The sequence below is a fragment of the Nerophis lumbriciformis genome, linkage group LG09 (assembly GCF_033978685.3).
Source record: "Nerophis lumbriciformis linkage group LG09, RoL_Nlum_v2.1, whole genome shotgun sequence".
NCBI classification, from domain to species: Eukaryota; Metazoa; Chordata; class Actinopteri; order Syngnathiformes; family Syngnathidae; genus Nerophis; species Nerophis lumbriciformis.
This window is the reverse complement of record NC_084556.2, coordinates 49,943,057-49,970,641: the sequence shown is the minus strand read 5'-3', so window position 1 is coordinate 49,970,641 and position 27,585 is coordinate 49,943,057. Positions and strand designations below refer to the sequence as shown.

Below are 27,585 nucleotides of genomic sequence, written 5' to 3'. Positions count from 1 at the left end.
TAAATGCTTTAAAATGTAATATCGGAAATTATCAGTATCGGTTTCAAAAAGTAAAATTTATGACTTTTTAAAACGCCGCTGTGTACACCGACGTAGGTAGAAGTACAGAACGCCAATAAACCTTAAAGGCACTGCCTTTGCGTGCCGGCTCAGTCACATAATATCAACGGCTTTTCACACACACAAGTGAATGCAACGCATACTTGGTCAACAGCCATACAGGTCACACTGAGGGTGGCCGTATAAACAACTTTAACACTGCTACAAATATGCGCCACACTGTGAACCCACACCAAACAAGAATGACAAACACATTTCGGGAGAACATCCGCACCGTAACACAACATAAACACAACAGAACAAATACCCAGAACCCCTTGCAGCACTAACTCTCCCGGGATGCTACAATATACACCCCCGCTACCCTGCACACCGCCCCCCCACCTCAACCCCGCCCCCTTCAACCCCGCCCACCTCAACCTCCTCATGCTCTCTCAGGGAGAGCATGTCCCAAATTCCAAACTGCTGTTTTGAGGCATGTTAAAAAAAAATAATGCACTTTGTGACTTAAATAATAAATATGGCAGTGCCATGTTGGCATTTTTTTTCCATATCTTGAGTTAATATATTTTGGAAAACCTTGTTACATTGTTTAATGCATCCAGCGGGGTATCACAACAAAATTAGGCATAATAATGTGTTAATTCCACGACTTAATTAAAATAAATGACGAGTCATGTTTTGAATATTGATGTTTAATCAAAATAAGTAATGACGAGTCATGTTTTGAGTATTGATAGTTTTATTGAGATGAATAATGACGAGTCATGCTGGTAATATTGATAGTTTTACTAAAATAAATAATGACGAGTCACGTTTTGAGTATTGAGATGAATAATGCCGAGTCATGCTGGAATATTGATAGTTTTAATTAAATAAACGATGAGTCATGTTTTGAATATTGATGTTTAATCAAAATAAGTAATGACGAGTCATGTTTTGAGTATTGATAGTTTTATTGAGATGAATAATGACGAGTCATGCTGGTAATATTGATAGTTTTATTAAAATAAATAATGACGAGTCATGTTTTGAGTATTGATAGTTTTATTGAGATGAATAATGACGAGTCATGCTGGTAATATTGATAGTTTTATTAAAATAAATAATGATAAGTCATGTTTTGAATATTGATGTTTAATCAAAATAAATAATGATCAGTCATGTTTTGAGTATTGAGATGAATAATGCCGAGTCACGCTGGGAATATTAATAGTTTTATTCAAATAAATAATGCCACACATTGTACAAATCATTTTCCTGTCACTAGTCTCAGAGTTCCATCACTGTGTTACCCTTTGACCTTTGTACTTTGGGTGAGGGTTGGCAGCCGAACCCGCTCCAGTCTGGAGTCTCTCTCATAGTACGGACACACCTTCAGATGTTCCGACATGGACGGAACGTCCCGGAAGCACCAAGTGTCCACAGGAGAGAAAGTTGAGCTGAAGATCCACACCTGCAGAGACGTGTGTGTGTGTTAGAGATGCGCAGATAGGCAATTATTTCATCCGCAACCGCATCAGAAAGTCGTCAGCCATCCGCCATCCACCCGATGTAACATTTGATCAGAACCGCGCCCGCCCGTTGTTATATATGTAATATAGACGATGCAAGGCATTAGTGAGCAGGCCCGGCCCTAACCAATCTGGCGCCCTAGGCAAGATTTTAGGTGGCGCCCCCCCACATCGGCAGTGAAGTGTATATACTCACAAGAAACCGAATAGCTTTGTCTTTGACCTTTTTTTTTTTTACTTACAACTATACCTAATGTATAAAGGGGTGGAAAAGTGACTATTACCTGCAGTGCAAACATTAGCTAACCAGAAGGCAATAACAATGTAAACAAAAAACACCTGCTTAAAAGATCTAATACAAATGTCCCTGAGGAATGTAAGGTGGGAGTACTGTAATTACCTAACGTTACATTATTATTTTCCATAACAATTTAGCCCTTTCCACAATATTAACCCGACATTAAAACAGAACTACTATTGATTAGCAATTGCCGAATCATGTAACATTAGCTTAATGCTAAAAAGCCAGGTTACTATCACATTCTGTAACAGACAAATAATTTCATGTAGGCTAACGTTACCTACCTGCTACCTCTGTCTTTTCTCGTTTCTCCTCCTCTTCTTTTCTCTTTTTTTCTTCCCTGGGCACCTGACAGTTTTGGTCGTTTTGACATCTTGTGTTGATTTTTTGATGTGGTGACGTCCAAAAAGAGTCATGATACGGGAAGGGAGGGGGCGCACCGTGCGGGGGGGGGGCGTAATGTTGTAACAAATAATATTTCTATTAAATAGGCTTTACTTTGCATTTTAATTAACGTGGGATTATTTTTTGTATTTAGAAATAATAGTACCAACTTTTTTTCTTTTTTTTTTTTCTTTTTTTTTTCTCCAACATTTGTGGAACTGGCGTGGCGCCCCCTGATGGACGGCGCCCTTAGCATTTGCCTATACGGCCTATGCCACGGGCCGGCCCTGTTAGTGAGGTTATAAAGCTTTTGCCTGTTAAAGAAAGGAGACTGATCCAATGCAGCACAGACATTCGCGTGCCACGCTGTCACGGCCCAGACGCACACCAGTGCGCAATCATATGGGAGCCGCGCTGAGCGCACCTCCAAGCGCGTCTCGCTGCCGGCGACGGCCGGGTATGGGCCCGACGCTCCAGCGCCATCCATTTTCAGGGCTAGTTGATTCGGCAGGTGGGTTGTTACACACTCCTTAGCGGGTTCCGACTTCCATGGCCACCGTCCTGCTGTCTATATCAACCAGGGTGAGCCCCACCCCTTTCGTGAGCGCACTGCGCGCGGAGTGACCCCTGTTACGCGCCCCCGGCAACAGGGGTGGCGGGCAGGTAAGCTGCGCGGGCGGAGCGCGCGGAGTGACCCCTGTTACGAGCCCCCGGCCACGGGGGTGGCGGGCAGGTAAGCTGCTTACCTGCTGCGCGTGACGCCGGCCGCGGCGAAGGCGGACGAGGCGGGGTGTCGGTGCGGTGGGCGCGGTAGTGACACTGGACGTGCGTCGGGCCCTTCTCGCGGATCGCCTCAGCTACGGCTCCCGGTGGGGCCCTCTCGGGGGAAGGGGCCTCGGTCCCGGACCCCGGCGAGGCGTCCCTTCTCCGCTCCGTAAAAGTGTCCATCTCTTTTTTTTTTTTTTCTTCTGTTGTGGCATATGCTGCAGGTGCCTGCTCGTTTTTCGTATGTGGGTAACAACATTTAACTATGTATATATATTTCCCAATTGGTTTAACTGCCACCCGCCTGAATCTATTTAAAATCTAATTTTTTTTTATTTCAACCGCCCGACCCGACCCGACCCGCGGATAAAATCTAATTTTTTTTAATTTCATCCGCCCGATCCGCGGTTGTGCCCGCAAACCGCGCATCTCTTGTGTGTGTGTGTGTGTGTGTGTGTGTGTGTGTGTGTGTGTGTGTGTGTGTGTGTGTGTGTGTGTGTGTGTGTTGCGGTGCACTCCTCCCCCCTTTTTTCAACCGTCTCACCTTCTGTTCCGCCGTCCACCTGACGCACCCCTGAGGGCCGCACGCCCTGTCCCAGCGCAGCGTGACCATGCCTCGCACCGGCAGCAGGGAGCAGCACACCTGCCTCATGAGGCGGGACACCAGAGCCAGCTGGGACAGGGACAGGCTGTCCAGGAAGCTGGCCAGGTGGCACAGAACCTCGTAGGGCAGCGAGCTCAGGGCGGACGCGTCCGAGGGAGACGTGGCCTGCGTGACGCCGCCGGGACGGAGCTGAAAGCAGCCCAGATCCTCCCTGAGGAAGAAGAAGACTGAATTGATTCTGCCGTTGCTCAGGTTGGAAGAAGAACATCTCACATGAAGACCACGCTGGCCTCCTGGCTGGATGGTCGGAACCTTCCCTGGCTGAAGGTGCAGCCCAGGTACGCCAGAGGACATCTCTGCTGGAACCAGCCGTTCACGCACATCTGGATGTCACTGTGCACGTTCCTGCGTCAGAACATCACAACATCAGCGTGCAAATGCAAGTCCAACCATGAAGTGACGACTAAGAGACCGACTTGTAATGCGCGGCGTAGTCCCTCCTCTGGACCGCGTGTCCGCACAGCGAGGTGAAGGCGGAGCTGGCTTTGTGGTGGCGGTTGCTCACACTCTCCACCTGCAGCTGGAGGTGAAGCTCCGGCGTCTTCTCGGCCGTCAGGTCCGCCAGCGAGGCGTTCCTCCCGAAAGGGGCCGACAGGAAGCTGTACGTCTGCGTGCCCTCGTCCTGCAGGAGACCGTCCGTGCACACCTTCTCCGCGATCAGGTGACCCCGCTGCTCCTTCTCCAGCGAGCACAGCAGGGACGCCTGAGGAGAGCACAGCTGATGATGACCATGTCAATGTCAATCAATCAATCAATCAATCAATGTTTATTTATATAGCCCTAAATCACAAGTGTCTCAAAGGGCTGCACAAGCCACAACGACATCCTCGGTACAAAGCCCACATAAGGGCAAGGAAAAACTCACCCCAGTGGGACGTCGATGTGAATGACTATGAGAAACCTTGGAGAGGACCGCATATGTGGGTAACCCCCCCCTCTAGGGGAGACCGAATGCAATGGATGTCGAGTGGGTCTGACATATTATCGAATCACAGCATATCATAGCAAATCCACAGATACTATGCAAAGGTGACATAATGGCCAATCGGCAAAGACAATACAGTGTAGTGGATTTTGCTTTTACAATGTAAGCAATATGGTTTTTAAATTTAAGAAGTTTTGTGATTTCTGATCTTTTTTGAGGGCACCAATAGGGACTTTTTTGTGTGTGCGCATGTTGGCAGAGCAGCACGTTGGTAACAGTTAGAGATGCTACCTCAGTAGAAACATTTAAGTCCCATCTCAAAACTCATTTGTATACTCTAGCCTTTGAATAGCCCCCCTTTTTTTAGACCAGTTGATCTGCCGTTTCTTTTCTTTTCTCCTCTGCTCCCCCCTATCCCTTGTGGAAGGGGAGACACACAGATCCGGTGGCCATGGATGGGGTGCTGGCTGTCCGGGGTCGGGACCCGGGGTGGACCGCTCGCCTGTATATCGGTTGGGAACATCTCTGCGCTGCTGACCCGTCTCCGCTCTGGATGGTTTCCTGCTGACCCCACTGTGGACTGGACTCTTACTATTATGCTGGATCCACTATGGACTGGACTCTCACAATATTATGTCAGACCCACTCGACATCCATTGCATTCGGTCTCCCCTAGAGGGGGGGGGTTACCCACATATGCGGTCCTCTCCAAGGTTTCTCATAGTCATTCACATCGACGTCCCACTGGGGTGAGTTTTTCCTTGCCCTTATGTGGGCTTTGTACCGAGGATGTCATTGTGACTTGTGCAGCCCTTTGAGACACTTGTGATTTAGGGCTATATAAATAAACATTGATTGATTGATTGATTGATTATGGAAGTATTATTGTACCAAAATTATTTGCAAACGTGTGTCTCAATCTCATACTTGCCGACCCCCTCCCGATTTTCCCGGGAGACTCCCGAATTTCAGTGCCCCTCCCGAAAATCTCCCGGGGCAACCATTCTCCCGAATTTCTCCCGATTTCCACCAGGCAACAATATTGGGGGCACTGCCTTTAGCGTCCTCAACAACCTGTCGTCACGTCCGCTTTTCCTCCCATACAAACAGCGTGCCGGCCCAGTCACATATTATATGCGCCTTTTACGCACACTAAAGCGAATGTAATGCATACTTGATCAACAGCCATACAGGTCACACTGAGGGTGGCCGTATAAACAACTTTAACACTGTTACAAATATGCACCACACTGTGAACCCACACCAAACAAGAATGACAAACACATTTTAGGAGAACATCCGCACTGTAACACAACATAAACACAACAGAACAAATACCCAGAATCCCTTGCAGCACTAACTCTTCCGGGATGCTACAATATACAACCCCTCCCCCACCACCACCACCACCTCAACCCCGCCGCCCCACCCCCCCGAATTCGGAGGTCTCAAGGTTGGCAAGTATGCTCAATCTGTGTGCGTGTAAGACCTGCTCAGTGGCCTTGTGGTTAGAGTGTGCGCCCTGAGACTGGAAGGTCGTGAGTTCAAACCCCAGCCGAGTCATACCAAAGACTATAAAAATGGGACCCATTACCTCCCTGCTTGGCACTCAGCATCAAGAGTTGGAATTGGGGGTTAAATCACCAAAATGATTCCCGAGCGCGGCCACCGCCGCTGCCCACTGCTCCCCTCACCTCCCATGGGGTGAACATGGGGATGGGTCAAATGCGGAGGATAATTTCACCACACCTAGTGTGTGTGTGACTATCGTTGGGGCTTTAACTTTGAACTCTAATCCAATTTGCGTGCGTGTGTATTAATTTGTGTGTCTGTATATCAATCCGAGTGTGTGTATTCAGATCGTTTTCCGTGTGTATTTATATATACTTGTGAGAACATTAGCATGCTAACGCTTTACGCTAGCTTTTATTTTATTATTTTTTTTATGTATAAACCTAAAAATCATGGTTTGTGTTGCATGACTTCCTGTCATGCAAGTATGGTAATAGTTAACATGCATTAGCATTGAGAGAATGTTAGCATGCTAATGTTTTACGCTAACTTTTATTTGTTGCTACTTTTGTATGTTTAAACCTAAAAATCATGGTTTGTGGTACTCGGTGCTGTCATGCAAGTATGGTAATAGTTAATGTGCACTAGCATTGTGAGAATGTTAGCATGCTAACATTTTACGCTAGCCTTTTTTTTTTTTAGCTAAATTTGTATGTTTAAACCTGAAAATCATGGTTTGTGGTACTTGGTGCTGTCATGCAAGTATGGTAATAGTTAACGTGCATTAGCATTGCGAGAATGTTAGCATGCTAACGTTTTACGCTAGCTTTTTTTCGTGCTAATTTTGTATGTTTAAACCTAAAAATCATGGTTTGTGGTACTCGGTGCTGTCATGCAAGTATGGTAATAGTTAATGTGCACTAGCATTGTGAGAATGTTAGCATGCTAACATTTTACGCTAGCTTTTTTTTTTTTTAGCTAAATTTGTATGTTTAAACCTGAAAATCATGGTTTGTGGTACTTGGTGCTGTCATGCAAGTATGGTAATAGTTAACGTGCATTAGCATTGCGAGAATGTTAGCATGCTAACGTTTTACGCTAGCTTTTTTTCGTGCTAATTTTGTATGTTTAAACCTAAAAATCATGGTTTGTGGTACTCGGTGCTGTCATGCAAGTATGGTAATAGTTAACGTGCATTAGCATTGCGAGAATGTTAGCATGCTAACGTTTTACGCTAGCTTTTTTTCGTGCTAATTTTGTATGTTTAAACCTAAAAATCATGGTTTGTGTTGCATGACTTGCTGTCATGCAAGTATGGTAATAGTTAACGTGCATTAGCATTGCGAGAACGTTAGCATGCTAATGTTTTACGCTAGCTTTTTTGTGCTAATTTTGTATGTTTAAACCTGAAAATCATGGTTTGTGGTACTCGGTGCTGTCATGCAAGTATGGTAATAGTTAACATGCGTTATCATTGTGAGAACGTTTGCATGCTAACGTTTTACGGAACCTTTTTTTTGTTGTTGCTAATTTTGTATGTTTAAAGCTGATTTAAATTCAAACCAATCAGAAACAACGTGTTGCATATCGGTTGGTCTTGCCACTCTCCCAGGACCGTGTGATGAGTGATGAGCCAAGAAGACGCCAACGAGGAATCGTCAAACAAAAAGCTTTATTTGTTTCAGCGAGCCTCAGACTGGAACTGCAGCTCCAGGAGAAACGTTGTTTCCGATTGGTTTATTGGTTTTAAATTTTGTGGCGTCTTCCGTGGTTGGTTAAAAGTAGGCACACCTCAGATACGCACACGCAGATTGTGTTACACGCACAAGTTGTATTACATGCTCACAAACCTGGATGCGCACACTCAAATCGCACACCGCAGAAGTGTAAGTAGACTATCGAGGGTTCTTTTCTGGTTAGGGACTTAAAACACGTACGCGGATCTCAAACACACACTCGGATTGATAGACAGACACACGCATTAGTACAGATTGAGATACACGGCATTGTTGGCAAGTATGGATGAATCGGATGTAGAATGTTGATCTGAAGGGTCACCTGAACCTCCTCCCAGATGGGCGTGTCCTCTGGCGCCACCCCCAGGTCGCAGGTGTCCACGGCTTTGCTCTCCCGCTTGTAGAACCCCGGGTTGCGGATGCGACCCTGTTTGGCGGAAAAGCTGCTGGGAACCTTGAAGGTCCTCACGGTGGTGATCTTCATTGGCTCCACGTGTCCGTACTCATAGTCCTTCCTCCCGGGGGGGCGGGATGAGGGAGCGTCAGCGCGGGTGTAGGTTTCAGCTGGCGCCGCCACCGTGAAGGCGCCCGGTCTCTTGGCCCTGTCTCTAGCCTGGCGGTGGCCCCCGCCCGCTACCCCTGCCTCTTGGGCTTCCCTGCAGCCCCCCATGGCCATGCTGAACATGCTCTCCCAGGCGCTGTAGCTGTCCAGCAGAGCCTCGCTCAGACCCCTGCTGGCCAGAGCCTCCCTCTCCTCCTGAGTCAGCTCCTCCTCATCCTTGTCTTCCTCCTCCGGTGGAGCACTCCTGTGGAAGGTAGCAAAAGACTCCCAAGTCTTACCTGCCGCTTCCTTCTCCTTGGCGGCCTTCCTCTTTCTCTCCTTCTTCCTCCTCTCCTCCTGCTCCCGCCTCTCCTCTTCCTCCTCGCCGGCGCTACGTGTCAGTTCGGGGAAAAGCTTTCTCATCTTCAGTGAGTGGAACAAGCGGTCCTGGTCCTTTAGAGCCAAGGCCAGGTCCAGGTGCTGGCCCACCCCCTGCTGGCGCTCGCTCAGCAGGTTGCGGTGCAGTTCCGGGTTGGGGTGCGAGTGTGCGTCGTTGGCGGGCCAGCGGTTCCACTCCACGCTGCAGACCACCACGCTGGCGGGACACGCCTGCAGGTGGGACGCCTGCTGGGAGCGTCGCAGCTGGGCGGGGCAGCCGTAGGGGGCGTTGAGGCAGGGTATGCTGACGTTGGGGCACAGTAGCAGGTGCCCCTCCTCTTTGCATAGGTGGAAGAGCGCCCCGCAGTGCAGGCGGCACGGGACCAAGGCGCAGCACACGCCGGCCTGCACCGGCGCCCTGCAGCGTCGGCTGTAGCAGGAGGCGCAGTGGCTGTGCTGGCGTCCGCTCTGAGAGGAGGAGGAGGAGGAGGCGCTGTAAATAATGAACTGTACAGGAAGTTGGACTTTGGTCTGCACAAAGCGTGACTTACCATCTTCAGAGGCGCTCAAACTGCTTCAATGTCCTCACATAGATCAAGTCGAACTTGATCTGCACGGACCTAGAAGCGTGCAAACAGGAAGTCCGAGGACCTTCTGGCTGCACTGTGAAAAATGTTCCAAGACACGTGTGCCGAGTCTTGTTCATCTTAAAATTAGCTCGGCACCTCCCTCCACTTTGTCAGCTGCCAGACGTTCATAAACACGCGGGAGGCCTCACCCTGTCACCAAATGTTATGCAAATATGGTGACAGGGTTCATGTTCATGTATTCATGCATTCACATGTTCATTTTTTTTTACATTTTAATGTGTTCACATGTTATACTGTACATTTATGTCTATGCGTTCATGTTTTCACACATTCACATGGAATACATTCATGTTCACTTATTCATACATTCACATGTAGTACATTCATATTCATACGTTCATGTGTTCACACAATCACATGTTATGCATGTTTCATGTATAACATGAAACATTTTAATGTGTTCACATGTTGTAAATTCACGTTATTCATTTATGTCTATGCGTTCATGTTTTCACACGTTCACATGTCATACATTCACAATGTTATACATTTATGTTCATACGCTCATGTTTATGTGGTCACATGCTCATACGTTCACTTGTTATACATTCATGAACACATGTTTTTACATTCACATGTTATACATTCATGTTCATCCTTAATGTTAATACGTTCACATGCCGCCCATTTGTGTTATGTGGTTACAGGGTTCATGTTCATGTATTCATGCATTCACATGTTCATTTTTTTTTACATTTTAATGTGTTCACATGTTTTAAATTCACCTGTTATACATTTATGTATATGCGTTCATGTTTTCACACATTCACATGTAATACATTCATGTTCACTTATTCATACATTCACATGTAATACATTCATATTCATACGTTCATGTGTTCACAAAATCACATGATATGCATGTTTCATGTATAACATGAAACATTTTAATATGTTCACATGTTGTAAATTCACGTTATTCATTTATGTCTATGCGTTCATGTTTTCACACGTTCACATGTCATACATTCACAATGTTATACATTTATGTTCATACGCTCATGTTTATGTGGTCACATGCTCATACGTTCACTTGTTATACATTCATGAACACATGTTTTTACATTCACATGTTATACATTCATGTTCATCCTTAATGTTAATACGTTCACATGCCGTCCATTTACGTTATGTGGTTACAGGGTTCATGTTCATGTATTCATGCATCACATGTTCATTTTTTTACATTTTAATGTGTTCACATGTTGTAAATTCACGTTATACATTTATGTCTATGCGTTCATGTTTTCACACATTCACATGTAATACATTCATGTTCACTTATTCATACATTCACATGTAGTACATTCATATTCATACGTTCATGTGTTCACACAATCACATGTTATGCATGTTTCATGTATAACATGAAACATTTTAATGTGTTCACATGTTGTAAATTCACGTTATTCATTTATGTCTATGCGTTCATGTTTTCACACGTTCACATGTCATACATTCATGTTCATTGTTCATACATTCACAATGTTATACATTTATGTTCATACGCTCGTGTTTATGTGGTCACATGCTCATACGTTCACTTGTTATACATTCATGAACACATGTTTTTACATTCACATGTTATACATTCATGTTCATCCTTAATGTTAATATGTTCACATGCCGTCCATTTGTGTTATGTGGTGACAGGGTTCATGTTCATGTATTCATACATTCACATGTTCATTATTTTACATGTTGATGTGTTCATATGTTGTACGGCACATGTTCATACATTCACATATTATATACAGTACATTCATGTTCATACGTTCATGTTCATGTGTTCACATGTTATATACGTTCATGTTTACATGTTCATACATTCACATGTTATACATTAATAGTCATACGTTCATGTGTTCACACGATCATGTTATACAATAATGTTCATACATCCATGTCTGTGTTCACATGTTCATACGTTCACTTGTTATGCATTTATGTTCACACAATCACATGTCATACATTCATGTTTATACGTTAATGTTCATATGTTGTACATTCACACACACACATACTATACATTCATGTTCATCCTTCATGTTAATACGTTCACATGCTCTACCTTTGTTATGTGGTGACAGGGTTCAAGTTCATGTGTTCATATGTTTACATGTTAATGTATTTACATGTGGTACATTCGTGTTTATGGTCACATGTTCATACATTCACTTGTTATACATTCATGTTCATGTGTTCGCATGGTCACATGTTCATACATTCACATATATACATTCATGTTCATACGTTCGTGTTCATGTGTTCACGGGTTCATACGTTCACATGGTATACGTTCATGTTCACATGTTCATACATTCGCATGTTATATACATTCAAAGTCACATGTTCATTCTTTCACATATTATATACATTAATGTTCATATGTTCATGCTCACATGTTCATACTTTCACATATTATATACATTCATGTTCATACATTCATGTTAATGTGTTCACATGTTCATACATTCACATATATACATAAATGTTCGTGTTCATGTGTTCACGGGTTCATACGTTCACATGGTATACGTTCATGTTCACATGTTCATACATTCGCATGTTATATACATTCAAAGTCACATGTTCATACTTTAACATATTATATACATTAATGTTCATACGTTCATGTTCACATGTTATACATTCATGCTCACATGTTCATACTTTCACATATTATATACATTCATGTTCATACATTCATGTTCATGTGTTCGCATGGTATACATTCATGTTCACATGTTCATACATTCACTTGTTATACATTCATGTTCATGTGTTCGCATGGTCACATGTTATACATTCATGGTCACATGTTCATACATCCACATATATACATTCATGTTCATATGTTCGTGTTCATGTGTTCACGGGTTCATACGTTCACATGGTATACGTTCATGTTCACATGTTCATACATTCGCATGTTATATACATTCAAAGTCACATGTTCATTCTTTCACATATTATATACATTAATGTTCATACGTTCATGTTCACATGTTCATACGTGCGCATGTTATACATTCATGCTCACATGTTCATACTTTCACATATATACATTCATGTTCATACATTCATGTTAATGTGTTCACATGTTCATACATTCACATATATACATTCATGTTCATATGTTTGTGTTCATGTGTTCACGGGTTCATACGTTCACATGGTATACGTTCATGTTCACATGTTCATACATTCGCATGTTATATACATTCAAAGTCACATGTTCATACTTTCACATATTATATACATTAATGTTAATACGTTCATGTTCACGTGTTCACATGTTATACATTCATGCTCACATGTTCATACTTTCACATATTATATACATTCATGTTCATGTGTTCACATGTTCATACATTCACATATATACATTCATGTTCATATGTTCATGTTCATGTGTTCACGGGTTCATACGTTCACATGGTATACGTTCATGTTCACAAGTTCATACATTCACATATATACATTCATGTTCATATGTTCGTGTTCATGTGTTTACGGGTTCATACGTTCACATGGTATACGTTCATGTTCACATGTTCATACATTCGCATGTTATATACATTCAAAGTCACATGTTCATACTTTCACATATTATATACATTAATGTTCATACGTTCATGTTCATGTGTTCACATGTTCATACGTTCACATGTTATACATTCATGCTCACATGTTCATACTTTCACATATATACATTCATGTTCATGTGTTCGCATGTTATACATTCATGTTCACATGTTCTTACATTCGCATGTTATATACATTCAAGGTCACATGTTCATACTTTCACATATACACATTCATGTTCATACATTCATGTTCACGTGTTCATACGTTCACATGTTATACATTCAAATGTTATATACATTCATGTTCATACATTCACATGTTATATACATTCATGTGCATGTTCACATGTTGTTCATTCATGTTCATACATTCACATGTCATACATTCATGTATAAACTTCATGTAAATATGTTCCCATGTTCTACATTTATTTTCACATGTTCATATTATGTTCATGTGTTCATATGTATGCATGTTATGATTCATGTTCAGGTGTTGATATGTTTACATGTTATACATTCATGTTCAGGTGTTTATATGGTCACATGTTGACATGTTGTACGTTCATGTTCACATGTTATTCATGTTAATATTCACATGTTATTCATGTGTTCACATGTACATGTTAGTCCCCAAGTGTAGTTGAGTTCAGCAAGTTAGTGAGGACATGAGCTTTGTTTTGAACGAGGCTGGTAACACAAACCTTCTTCTGCTGCTTTCTGACCTCTGCATTTTATGCACTGCACGCGGCTCTATTTTTAACACACACACACACACCACCACACACAAACACACACACACACACGGTGTTCAGAGGTCAGAGAATACGGAACCTTTCTCTCAGTCTCTTTGTTCTCAGGACAAGCCAGCAGGATTATGTGATGGTAAGATAGCATGTCGTCTTTTATTGTGTTACTCTTAATGTTGTGTCATGTGTTGTTTTATTGTGACAGTGTCAATATGTCAAACATGATCTTGACCCCCGCTCAAATATTCTGTCTTCTCCTCTCAGAGCGGGCGCCATGCAGCCAGCAGAGGGCGCCAGCACAGCCACTGCACCTCCTGCTACAGCCGACGCTGCAGGGCGCCGGTGGAGGCCGGCGTGTGCTGCGCCTTGGTCCCGTGCCGCCTGCAATGCGGGGCGCTCTTCCACCTGTGCAAAGAAGAGGGGCACCTGCTGCTGTGCCCCAACATCAGCGTGCCCTGCCTCAACGCCGCCTACGGGTGCCCCGCCCGGCTGAGGCGCTCCCAGCAGGCGTCCCACCTGCAGGGGTGTCCCGCCAGCGTGGTGGTCTGCGGCGCAGAGTGGAACCGCTGGCCCGCCGACCACACCGACCCGCACTGTTCCCAACGCTTGCAGGAGAACGTCCTGAAGGGGAACGAGAGCCAGGAGGAGGCCCTGGATGTCGCCATGGCGCTGGTGGATCAGGAAGACCTCTTTGCCCGACTGATGATGAAACCTTTGTTCCCTGAACTGATGGACCCAAAAGAACAGAAGGAGGAGACCCAGGTGGACACACTAGACGCCCTTGTACCGATGATTGACAGGTCAAACACAGATGAAGGTGAAGAATCTTTCATGTTCTCTAACCTGACTTTCTTCAAATTCATCTCTGACCTAACGTTCTCTAACTTGATGTTCTCACACTTGACATTCTCCAATTTGACATTCTCTTGACGTTCTCTAGTGTGATGTGCTCCTGCTTGATGAACTCTAACTTGACGTTCTCTAACTTAATATCTAACTTGATGTTCTCTAAATTGACATTCTCTAACTTAATCTCTAACTTGATGTTATCTAACTTGATGTTCCCTAACCTAATCCCTAAATTGATGTTCTCAAACTTGACGTTCTCCAAATTGACGTTCTCTGTGATGTTCTCCAACTTGACGTTCACTAATTTGATGTTTACTAATTTGATGTTCTCTAACTTAATCCAAAACTTGACATTCTCAAACTTGATGTTCACTAACTTGATGTTCACCAATCTGATGTTCTCTCACGTAATCCCTAATTTGACGTTCTCATGACGTTCTCTACCTTGATGTCCTCGAACCTAATCTCTAACTTGATGTTCTGGAACTTAATCTCTAACTTGATACTGTCGAATTTGATGTTCCCTAACTTGATACTGTCGAATTTGATGTTCACTAACTTGATACTGTCGAATTTGATGTTCACTAACCTAATCTTTAACTGGATGTTCTTTCAATTTGACGTTCTCTAACTTAATCTCTTACTTGACGTACTCTAATTTGATGTTCTCGTACTTGATGAACTCTAATTTAACGTTCTCTAATTTACTATCTAACTTGATTTTCTCTAAATTGACATTCTCTAACTAATTCTCTAACTTGACGTTCTCTAAATTGACATTCTCTAACTTAATCTCTAACTTGATGTTATCTAACTTGATGTTCCCTAACCTAATCCCTAAATTGATGTTCTCAAACTTGACGTTCTCCAAATTGACATTCTCTTGACGTTCTCTGTGATGTTCTCCAACTTGACGTTCACTAATTTGATGTTTACTAATTTGATGTTCTCTAACTTAATCCAAAACTTGACATTCTCCAACTTGATGTTCACTAACTTGATGTTCACCAATCTGATGTTCTCTAACGTAATCCCTAATTTGACGTTCTCATGACGTTCTCTACCTTGATGTTCTCGAACCTAATCTCTAATTTGATGTTCTGGAACTTAATCTCTAACTTGATACTGTGGAATTTGATGTTCCCTAACTTGATACTGTCGAATTTGATGTTCCCTAACCTAATCTTTAACTGGATGTTCTTTCAATTTGACGTTCTCTAACTTAATCTCTTACTCGACGTACTCTAATTTGATGTTCTCCTACTTAATTAACTCTAATTTAACGTTCTCTAATTTACTATCTAACTTGATTTTCTCTAAATTGACATTCTCTAACTAATTCTCTAATTTGACGTTCTCTAATTACACTTTATCTAATTTAAACTCTAACTTGATGTTCTCTAACTTGATGTTCCCTAACCTAATACCTAAATTGATATTCTTAATCTTGACATTCTCCAATTTTACATTCTCTTGACGTTCTCTAATGTGATGTTCTCCAACTTGACGTTCACTAATTTGATGTTTACTAATTTGATGTTTTCTAATTTAATCCATTACTTGACGTTCTCTAACTTGGCGTTCTCAAACTTGATGTTCTCTAACTTGATGTTCACCAATTTGATGTTCTCTAATTTAATTCCTAATTTGACGTTCTCATGACGTTCCCTAACTTGATGTTCTCTAACTTCATCTCTATCTTGATGTTCCCTAACTTGATATTGTTGAACTTGATGTTCCCTAACCTAATCTTAAACTGGATGTTCTTTCAATTTGACATTCTCTAACTTGACTTTCTCAAATTTAATGTTCTCGAACTTGATGTTCCCTAACTTCATCTTTAACTTAATGTTTTCCACCTTGACATTACTTAATCTCTAATTTGACGTTTTCTAATTTGATGTTCACTAATTTGATGTTCTCTAATTTAATCCCTAATTTCACGTTCTCTTGACGTTCTCGAACTTGATGTTCTCTAACTTGATATTATCGAGCTTGATGTTCACTAACCTAATCTTTAACTTGATGTTCTCTAAATTAATGTTCTTTAACTTCATCTCTAACTTGATGTACTCTAATTTGATGTTCTCCTACTTGATGAACTCTATCTAACTTGACGTTCTCTAACTTAATGTCTAACTTGATGTTCTCTAAATTGACATTCTCTTACTAATTCTCTAACTTGACATTCTCTAATTTGACATTCTCTAACTTAATCTCTAACTTGATGTTCTCTAATTTGACATTCTCTAACTCATTCTCTAACATGACATTCTTTAACTTGACATTCTCTAACGTAATCTGTAATTTGATGTTCTCTAATTTGATGTTCCCTAACCTAACTCTAACTTGATGTTCTCTAATTTGACATTCTCTAATTTGATGTTCTTTAAATTGGCGTTCTCTGATTTATTTTATAATTTGACATTCTCTGACTTGATGTTTTTTTTATGATCTCTAACTTGACGTTCCCTTGATGTTCACTAATTTGACGTTCTCTAACTGGATTTCCCTAACTTGATGGTCTCCAATTTGATGTTCTATAACATCAAATCTATAATTGAATCTCTATTTTGATGTTCACTTACTTGATGTTCTTTAAAAGTAATCCCTAAATTGATGCTTTTAATTTGACGTTCTCTTGATGTTCACTAACTTGATGTTCTCTAACTTGATGTTCTTTAACTAAATCTCTAACTTGATGTTCTCTAACTTCACGTTCTTTAACTAAATCTCTAACTTGATGTTCTCTGACTTAATCTCTAACTTGATATACTCTAATTTGATGTTCTCCGACTTGATGAACTCTAACTTGACGTACTCTAATTTAATATCTAACTCGATGTTCTCTAAATTGACTTTCTCTAATTCTCTAACTTAATCTCTAAATTGATGTTCTCTAACTTGATGTTCCCTAACCTAACTCTAACTTGAGTACTCTAATTTGATGTTCTCTAATTTAATCTCTAATTTGATGTTCTTTAATTTGGCGTTCTCTGATTTATTTTATAATTTGACATTCTCTAATTTAATTTGTAACTTGATGTTCTCTAACTTGATGTTCCCAAACCTAATATCTAATTTGATGTTCTTTAACTTGATATTCTCTAATTTAATTTCTAATTTGATGTTCTCTAATTTGACATACTCTAATTTGATGTTCTCTAATTTAATATCTAACTTGATATTCTCTAAATTAACATTCTCTATTTAACTCTCTAACTTGACGTTCTCTAATTTGACGTTCTCTACCTTGACGTTCTCTAACTTTAACTTTAATTTGGTGTTCTCTAATTTGACATTCTCTATCTTAATCTGTAACTTCATGTTCTCTAAATTGACATTCACTATTTAACTCTCTAACTTGACATTCTCTAATTTGACATTCTCTACCTTGACGTTCTCTAACTTTAACTCTAATTTGGTGTTCTCTAATTTGACATTCTCTATCTTAATCTGTAACTTGATGTTCTCTAATTTGACGTTCTTTAACTAAATCTCTAACTTGATGCTCTCTGACTTAATCTCTAACTTGATATACTCTAATTTGATGTTCTCCGACTTGATGAACTCTAACTTGACGGTCTCTAATTTGATATCTAACTCGATGTTCTCTAAATTGACTTTCTCTAATTCCCTAACTTAATCTCTAAATTGATGTTCTCTAACTTGATGTTCCCTAACCTAACTCTAACTTGAGTACTCTAACTTGATGTTCTCTAATTTAATCTCTAATTTGATGTTCTTTAATTTGGCGTTCTCTGATTTATAATTTGACATTCTCTAATTTAATTTGTAACTTGATGTTCTCTAACTTGATGTTCCCAAACCTAATATCTAATTTGATGTTCTTTAACTTGATATTCTCTAATTTAATTTCTAATTTTTTATGTTCTCTAATTTGACATACTCTAATTTGATGTTCTCCTATTTGATGTACTCTAATTTGACCTTCTCTAATTTAATATCTAACTTGATATTCTCTAAATTAACATTCTCTATTTAACTCTCTAACTTGATGTTCTCTAATTTGACGTTCTCTACCTTGACGTTCTCTAACTTTAACTTTAATTTGGTGTTCTCTAATTTGACATTCTCTATCTTAATCTGTAACTTGATGTTCTCTAAATTGACATTCTCTATTTAACTCTCTAACTTGACATTCTCTAATTTGACATTCTCTACCTTGACGTTCTCTAACTTTAACTCTAATTTGGTGTTCTCTAATTTGACATTCTCTATCTTAATCTCTAACTTGATGTTCTCTAATTTGACGTTCTTTTACTAAATCTCTAACTTGATGCTCTCTGACTTAATCTCTAACTTGATATACTCTAATTTGATGTTCTCCGACTTGATGAACTCTAATTTGACGTTCTCTAATTTAATATCTAACTCGATGTTCTCTAAATTGACTTTCTCTAATTTGACATTATCTAACTTAATCTCTAAATTGATGTTCTCTAACTTGATGTTCCCTAACCTAACTCTAACTTGAATTCTCTAACTTGATGTTCTCTAATTTAATCTCTAATTTGATGTTCTTTAATTTGGCGTTCTCTGATTTATTCTATAATTTGACATTCTCTAATTTAATCTGTAACTTGATGTTCTCCAACTTGATGTTCCCTAACCTAATATCTAATTTGATGTTCTTTAACTTGACGTTATCTAATTTAATCTCTAATTTGATGTTCTCTAACTTGACATACTCTAATTTGATCTTCTCCTACTTGATGTACTCTAATTTGACGTTCTCTAACTTAATATCTAACTTGATATTCTCTAAATTGACATTCTCTATTTAACTCTCTAACTTGACGTTCTCTAATTTGACGTTCTCTACCTTGACGTTCTCTAACTTTAACTCTAATTTGGTGTTCTCTAATTTGACATTCTCTATCTTAATCTGTAACTTGATGTTCTCTAAATTAACATTCTCTATTTAACTCCCTAACTTGACGTTCTCTAATTTGACGTTCTCTACCTTGACGTTCTCTAACTTTAACTTTAATTTGGTGTTCTCTAATTTGACATTCTCTATTTTAATCTGTAACTTGATGTTCTCTAAATTGACATTCTCTATTTAACTCTCTAACTTGACATTCTCTAATTTGACATTCTCTACCTTGACGTTCTCTAACTTTAACTCTAATTTGGTGTTCTCTATTTTGACATTCTCTATCTTAATCTGTAACTTGATGTTCTCTAATTTGACGTTCTTTAACTAAATATCTAACTTGATGCTCTCTGACTTAATCTCTAACTTGATATACTCTAATTTGATGTTCTCCGACCTGATGAACTCTAATTTGACGTTCTCTAATTTAATATCTAACTCGATGTTCTCTAAATTGACTTTCTCTAATTTGACATTATCTAACTTAATCTCTAAATTGATGTTCTCTAACTTGATGTTCCCTAACCTAACTCTAACTTGAATTCTCTAACTTGATGTTCTCTAATTTAATCTCTAATTTGATGTTCTTTAATTTGGCATTCTCTGATTTATTCTATAATTTGACATTCTCTAATTTAATCTGTAACTTGATGTTCTCCAACTTGATGTTCCCAAACCTAAAATCTAATTTTATGTTCTTTAACTTGACGTTCTCTAATTTAATCTCTAATTTGATGTTCTCTAACTTGACATACTCTAATTTGATGTTCTCCTACTTGATGTACTCTAATTTGACATTCTCTAATTTAATATCTAACTTGATATTCTCTAAATTGACATTCTCTATTTAACTCTCTAACTTGACGTTCTCTACCTTAACGTTCTCTAACTTTAACTTTAATTTGGTGTTCTCTAATTTGACATTCTCTATCTTAATCTGTAACTTGATGTTCTCTAAATTGACATTCTCTATTTAACTCTCTAACTCGACATTCTCTAATTTGACATTCTCTACCTTGACGTTCTCTAACTTTAACTCTAATTTGGTGTTCTCTAATTTGACATTCTCTATCTTAATCTGTAACTTGATGGTCTCTAATTTGACGTTCTTTAACTAAATCTCTAACTTGATGCTCTCTGACTTAATCTCTAACTTGATATACTCTAATTTGATGCTCTCCGACTTGATGAACTCTAACTTGACGTTCGCTAATTTAATATCTAACTCGATGTTCTCTAAATTGACTTTCTCTAATTTGACATTATCTAACTTAATCTCTAAATTGATGTTCTCTAACTTGATGTTCCCTAACCTAACTCTAACTTGAATTCTCTAACTTGATGTTCTCTAATTTAATCTCTAATTTGATGTTCTTTAATTTGGCATTCTCTGATTTATTCTATAATTTGACATTCTCTAATTTAATTTGTAACTTGATGTTCTCTAACTTGATGTTCCCAAACCTAATATCTAATTTGATGTTCTTTAACTTGACGTTATCTAATTTAATCTCTAATTTGATGTTCTCTAATTTGACATACTCTAATTTGATATTCTCCTACTTGATGTACTTTAATTTGACGTTCTCTAACTTAATATCTAACTTGATATTCTCTAAATTGACATTCTCTATTTAATTCTCTAACTTGACGTTCTCTACCTTAACGTTCTCTAACTTTAACTCTAATTTGGTGTTCTCTAATTTGACATTCTCTATCTTAATCTGTAACTTGATGTTCTCTAATTTGACGTTCTTTAGTTTGGCGTTATCTGATTTATTCTCTAACTTGACTTTCTCTAACATGATGTTCTTTTGATGTTGTCTAACTTGACATTCTCTAAATTGACATTCTCTATTTAACTCTCTAACTTGACGTTCTCTAATTTGACGTTCTCTACCTTGACGTTCTCTAACTTTAATTCTAATTTGGTGTTCTTTAACTTGACGTTCTCTAATTTAATCTCTAATTTGATGTTCTCTAATTTGACATACTCTAATTTGATATTCTCCTACTTGATGTACTCTAATTTGACGTTCTCTAACTTTATATCTAACTTGATATTCTCTAAATTGACATTCTCTATTTAATTCTCTAACTTGACGTTCTCTACCTTAACGTTCTCTAACTTTAACTCTAATTTGGTGTTCTCTAATTTGACATTCTCTATCTTAATCTGTAACTTGATGTTCTCTAATTTGACGTTCTTTAATTTGGCGTTATCTGATTTATTCTCTAACTTGACTTTCTCTAACATGATGTTCTTTTGATGTTGTCTAACTTGACATTCTCTAAATTGACATTCTCTATTTAACTCCCTAACTTGACGTTCTCTAATTTGACGTTCTCTACCTTGACGTTCTCTAACTTTAACTCTAATTTGGTGTTCTCTAATTTGACATTCTCTATCTTAATCTGTAACTTTGATGTTCTCTAACTTGATGTTCTTTAATTTGCCGTTATCTGATTTATTCTCTCACTTGACTTTCTCTAACATGATGTTCTTTTGATGTTGTCTAATTTGACATTCTCTTGATGTTCACTAATTTGACGTGCACGAACTTGATGTTCACTAAATTGATGTTCTTTAAAAGTAATCCCTAAATTGATGCTTTTAATTTGACGTTCTCTTGATGTTCACTAACTTGATGTTCTCTAACTTGATGTTCTTTAACTAAATCTCTAACTTGATGTTCTCTAACTTCACGTTCTTTAACTAAATCTCTAACTTGATGCTCTCTGATTTACCGGTAATCTCTAACTTGATATACTCTAATTTGATGTTCTCCGACTTGATGAACTCTAATTTGACGTTCTCTAATTTAATATCTAACTCGATGTTCTCTAAATTGACTTTCTCTAATTCTCTAACTTAATCTCTAAATTGATGTTCTCTAACTTGATGTTCCCTAACCTAACTCTAACTTGAGTTCTCTAACTTGATGTTCTCTAATTTAATCTCTAATTTGATGTTCTTTAATTTGGCGTTCTCTGATTTATTCTATAATTTGACATTCTCTAATTTAATTTGTAACTTGATGTTCTCTAACTTGATGTTCCCAAACCTAATATCTAATTTGATGTTCTTTAACTTGATATTCTCTAATTTCATTTCTAATTTGATGTTCTCTAATTTGACATACTCTAATTTGATGTTCTCCTACTTGATGTACTCTAATTTGACCTTCTCTAATTTAATATCTAACTTGATATTCTCTAAATTGACATTCTCTATTTAACTCCCTAACTTGACGTTCTCTAATTTGACATTCTCTACCTTGACGTTCTCTAACTTTAACTCTAATTTGGTGTTCTCTAATTTGATATTCTCTATCTTAATCTGTAACTTTGATGTTCTCTAACTTGATGTTCTTTAATTTGCCGTTATCTGATTTATTCTCTCACTTGACTTTCTCTAACATGATGTTCTTTTGATGTTGTCTAACTTGACATTCTCTTGATGTTCACTAATTTGACGATCTCTAACTGGATTTCCCTAACTTGATGGTCTCCAATTTGACGTTCTATAACGTCAAATCTATAATTGAATCTCTATTTTGATGTTCACTTACTTGATGTTCTTTAAAAGTAATCCCTAAATTGATGCTTTTAATTTGACGTTCTCTTGATGTTCACTAACTTGATGTTCTCTAACTTGATGTTCTTTAACTAAATCTCTAACTTGATGTTCTCTAACTTCACGTTCTTTAACTAAATCTCTAACTTGATGCTCTCTGACTTAATCTCTAACTTGATATACTCTAATTTGATGTTCTCCGACTTGATGAACTCTAACTTGACGTTCTCTAATTTGATATCTAACTCGATGTTCTCTAAATTGACTTTCTCTAATTCTCTAACTTAATCTCTAAATTGATGTTCTCTAACTTGATGTTCCCTAACCTAACTCTAACTTGAGTACTCTAACTTGATGTTCTCTAATTTAATCTCTAATTTGATGTTCTTTAATTTGGCGTTCTCTGATTTATTCTATAATTTGACATTCTCTAATTTAATCTGTAACTTGATGTTCTCCAACTTGATGTTCCCTAACCTAATATCTAATTTGATGTTCTTTAACTTGACGTTCTCTAATTTAATTTCTAATTTGATGTTCTCTAATTTGACATACTCTAATTTGATGTTCTCCTACTTGATGTACTCTAATTTGACGTTCTCTAATTTAATATCTAACTTGATATTCTCTAAATTGACATTCTCTATTTAACTCTCTAACTTGACGTTCTCTAATTTTAACTCTAATTTGGTGTTCTCTAATTTGACATTCTCTATCTTAATCTGTAACTTGATGTTCTCTAATTTGACGTTCTTTAATTTGGCGTTATCTGATTTATTCTCTAACTTGACTTTCTCTAACATGATGTTCTTTTGATGTTGTCTAACTTGACATTCTCTTGATGTTCACTAATTTGACGTGCACGAACTTGATGTTCACTAAATTGATGTTCTTTCAATTTTAATCCATAAATTGATGCTTTTAACTTTACATTCTCTTGATGTTCTCTAACTTGACATTGTCTCGACGTTTTCTAATTTAATCCCTAATTTGACATTCCCTAACTTGAAGTCCTTGATGTTCTCTCACAGGGTCCCTCACTGAAGAAGACGGTGCTTGCGAGGACGTGGTGACCACGGAGACAGATGGGGGAGGAGCCAGGGGATCTTTGGTGATCAACCAGGAGAAACTGAAGCTGAGTGAGATGATGTTCGGGATGGAGAGAGGCGGCTGTGCGCTGGCTGAGGCCAAGCAGAACCAATCAGTACCAAAATCGGACTCGGTTCATAGAGCGGGCGATGGTTCAAAGAGTGGCGGGAAGAAAACGAGTGTGGACGTGAAAGAAGACGGCGCTGGAGTGCTCCCAGACACCAGTAAGACGGGCCATGCGCCGTGGCAGGAAGGGGTTCTAGAGCGTCTGAGCGAGGATCTGAGCCCACAGGAGTACAACATGTACATCGTCCATCATGGCCGCATGCTGATCACGTTCGGACATATAGAACCGTGTACGCCCCGAGACAAGGACTTTGTCTACGGGAACCTGGAGCCCATTCCCGTCCAGACCCTGCGCTCCTTCAAGGTGACCGCCGCGACAAGCCGCCATGTTTCCTGCTGGCATGTCACGCTCCCGTGCGCTCTCCTGCAGGTTCCAGACAGCTACCACTACAAGCGGCGGCTCCATCTGCACGACCAGGCCCCGGCCCCTACTGAGACCCGCAGCGTGGACACGTCTGAGCTCCAGGTCGGCGAGGAAGACTTCTTCGGCGACGAAGCGGCCGACACCCTGCTGGGCTACGCGGAGAGGGAGGTCCGAGGGCACAAGGTCAGGTGACTTCTGATTTACAAACCCCGTTTCCATATGAGTTGGGAAATTGTTAGATGTAAATATAAACGGAATACAATGATTTGCAAATCATTTTCAACCCATATTCAATTGAATGCACTACAAAGACAAGATATTTGATGTTCAAACTCATAAACTTTTCTTTTTTTGCAAATAATAATTAACTTAGAATTTCATGGCTGCAACACGTGCCAAAGTAGTTGGGAAAGGGCATGTTCACCACTGTGTTACATGGCCTTTCCTTTTAACAACACTCAGTAAACGTTTGGGAACTGAGGAGACACATTTTTTAAGCTTCTCAGGTGGAATTCTTTCCCATTCTTGCTTGATGTACAGCTTAAGTTGTTCAACAGTCCGGGGGTCTCCGCTTCATAATGCGCCACACATTTTCAATGGGGGACAGATCTGGACTACAGGCAGGCCAGTCTAGTACCCGCACTCTTTTACTATGAATCCACGTTGATGTAACACGTGGCTTGGCATTGTCTTGCTGAAATAAGCAGGGGCGTCCATGGTAATGTTGCTTGGATGGCAACATATGTTGCTCCAAAACCTGTATGTACCTTTCAGCATTAATGGCGCCTTCACAGATGTGTAAGTTACCCATGTCTTGGGCACTAATACACCCCCATACCATCACAGATGCTGCCTTTTCAACTTTGCGCCTATAACAATCCGGATGGTTCTTTTCCTCTTTGGTCCGGAGGACACAACGTCCACAGTTTCCAAAAACAATTTGAAATGTGGACTCATCAGACCACAGAACACTTTTTGTCACGTTCAAACACTGAGGACATCTATTAAACAAGACAAAAGGCAAGGAATCAAACAGAGACAGAATTCAATTTGGACTCAATATTGAGGAGAGACATGGCCACTGCACTCTCTGTACAGTCCTGCACCACGCTCTGACGAAGAAGGTTTTCGTCTCCTCTTTTATTAGATATTCAATGTTCACGCACCAACACATGTCACAGCAGGAATGGGAAGTATGTAAAACAGTCATTGTTTTCGGTCGCTTTGAAGACCAAGAAGAGGATTTCTCGGGCTTGGGCTCTTCCTGGATCCAGCTGGGGCAGGTGTTGGAGGACAATGGATAACCCCTCCCGTCTCCTGACCACAGCAACTTCAAGAGGGCAGCGGGTCGTAAATAGCGTTGACCTCGGTTACCAAATAGTTGGAAGAGAGTTTGTGAAATACTTCAGAGAGAGTTCGTTTAACACTTCAAAGAGAGTTCCTCTGGAAATTGAGCAGATCCTGCCATCTGTCCGTGTTGAAATCACAGTGGCGTTTCACGAGCATTCTTCCTCTTGTTAGGCCTCGAAAGACAGCATTCATAATACAATGTTTCTTTTGTGATAACTTACAAACAATTATTCCAACAATTTTCCACTTTGTATCAGTCCATCTTAGATGAGCTCAGGCCCAGCGAAGCCGACGGCATTTCTGGGTGTTGTTGATAAACGGTTTTCGCCTTGCATAGGAGAATTTTAACTTGCACTTACAGATGTAGCGACCAACTGTAGTTACTGACAGTGGGTTCCTGAAGTGTTCCTGAGCCCATGTGGTGATATCCTTTACACACTGATGTCGCTTGTTGATGCAGTACAGCCTGAGGGATCGAAGGTCACGGGCTTAGCTGCTCACGTGCAGTGATTTCTCCAGATTCTCTGAACCCTTTGATGATATTACGGACCGTAGATGGTTAAATCCCTAAATTCCTTGCAATAGCTGGTTGAGAAAGGATTTTCTTAAACTGTTCAACAATTTGCTCACGCATTTGTTGACAAAGTGGTGACCCTCGCCCCATCCTTGTTTGTGAATGACTGAGCATTTCATGGAATCTACTTTTATACCCAATCATGGCACCCACCTGTTCCCAATTAACCTGTTCACCTGTGGGATGTTCCAAATAAGTGTTTGATGAGCATTCCTCAACTTTATCAGTATTTATTGCCACCTTTCCCAACTTCTTTGTCACGTGTTGCTTGCATCAAATTCTAAAGTTAATGATTATTTGCAAAAAAATAAAAAATGTTTATCAGTTTGAACATCAAATATGTTGTCTTTGTAGCATATTTAACTGAATATGGGTTGAAAAGGATTTGCAAATCATTGTATTCCGTTTATATTTACATCTAACACAATTTCCCAACTCATATGGAAACGGGGTTTGTACATCCCTTGGAATGTTTTCCGAGCGCCGTGAACTTTTGACGACGTCTTCTAGATCAGCGAGTCCAAAGCAGCGGACGGGCTCTACGTGGACGTGGGAACGCAGACGCACTCGTTCCGCTCGGCGCCGTTTAAGCGTGACACCACTTTGGCGGAGGTAACGTCCGGCAAGCCGCAGAAGCTCCACCTGCGGTTGCAGGACGAGAGCGTGAGTGGCCGACACAACCGAGCCTGCTGCGTCTTCAACTTCCTGTGCGGCCACAGCTTCCTGCGTAACCAGTTCTCCTCGCATGTCAGGTACCAGGAACATGGTGGACCAAGACGTCATGTGTCCTTTTTAATATGACCCAAATAAGTTGATTGATGGCGTCCCTCAGGAACGTCCACGCTGACATTCAGTCATGTCTGAGCGGTTGGTTTGTGCAGAGGTGTCCCCTGGCCTACCTGGGCTGCACCTACACCTGGAGGAGGTTCCGACCCGCCAGCCATGACGCCTCAGTCACCTACAAGTCAGATCTTTTTATATTTCATA

The 27,585-nt window shown here is 39.9% G+C and overlaps 2 protein-coding genes across 2 annotated transcripts in view; one reads left to right on the top strand and one right to left on the bottom strand.

Moving 5' to 3' along the window:
* The window catches only part of LOC133607271 (F-box only protein 40-like), a 38,096-nt gene that overhangs the window by 2,494 nt on the left and 8,017 nt on the right, over positions 1-27,585 (top strand). The window contains exons 3-7 of the mRNA XM_072913864.1: positions 14,034-14,586; positions 24,127-24,614; positions 24,681-24,857; positions 27,109-27,350; positions 27,431-27,562. Of these exons, the coding sequence (XP_072769965.1) occupies positions 14,034-14,586; positions 24,127-24,614; positions 24,681-24,857; positions 27,109-27,350; positions 27,431-27,562 (1,592 nt within the window). The remainder of the gene's footprint in view (positions 1-14,033; positions 14,587-24,126; positions 24,615-24,680; positions 24,858-27,108; positions 27,351-27,430; positions 27,563-27,585) is intronic.
* LOC133607047 (F-box only protein 40-like) lies at positions 1,262-9,486 on the bottom strand. The gene is made up of 6 exons (XM_061961507.1): positions 9,370-9,486; positions 8,184-9,311; positions 4,105-4,391; positions 3,902-4,033; positions 3,569-3,839; positions 1,262-1,516 (listed from the first exon to the last, which is right to left on the bottom strand). The coding sequence occupies exons 1-6, from the start codon at positions 9,484-9,486 to the stop codon at positions 1,352-1,354; spliced, it is 2,100 nt and encodes a 699-aa protein (XP_061817491.1). The 3' UTR covers positions 1,262-1,351.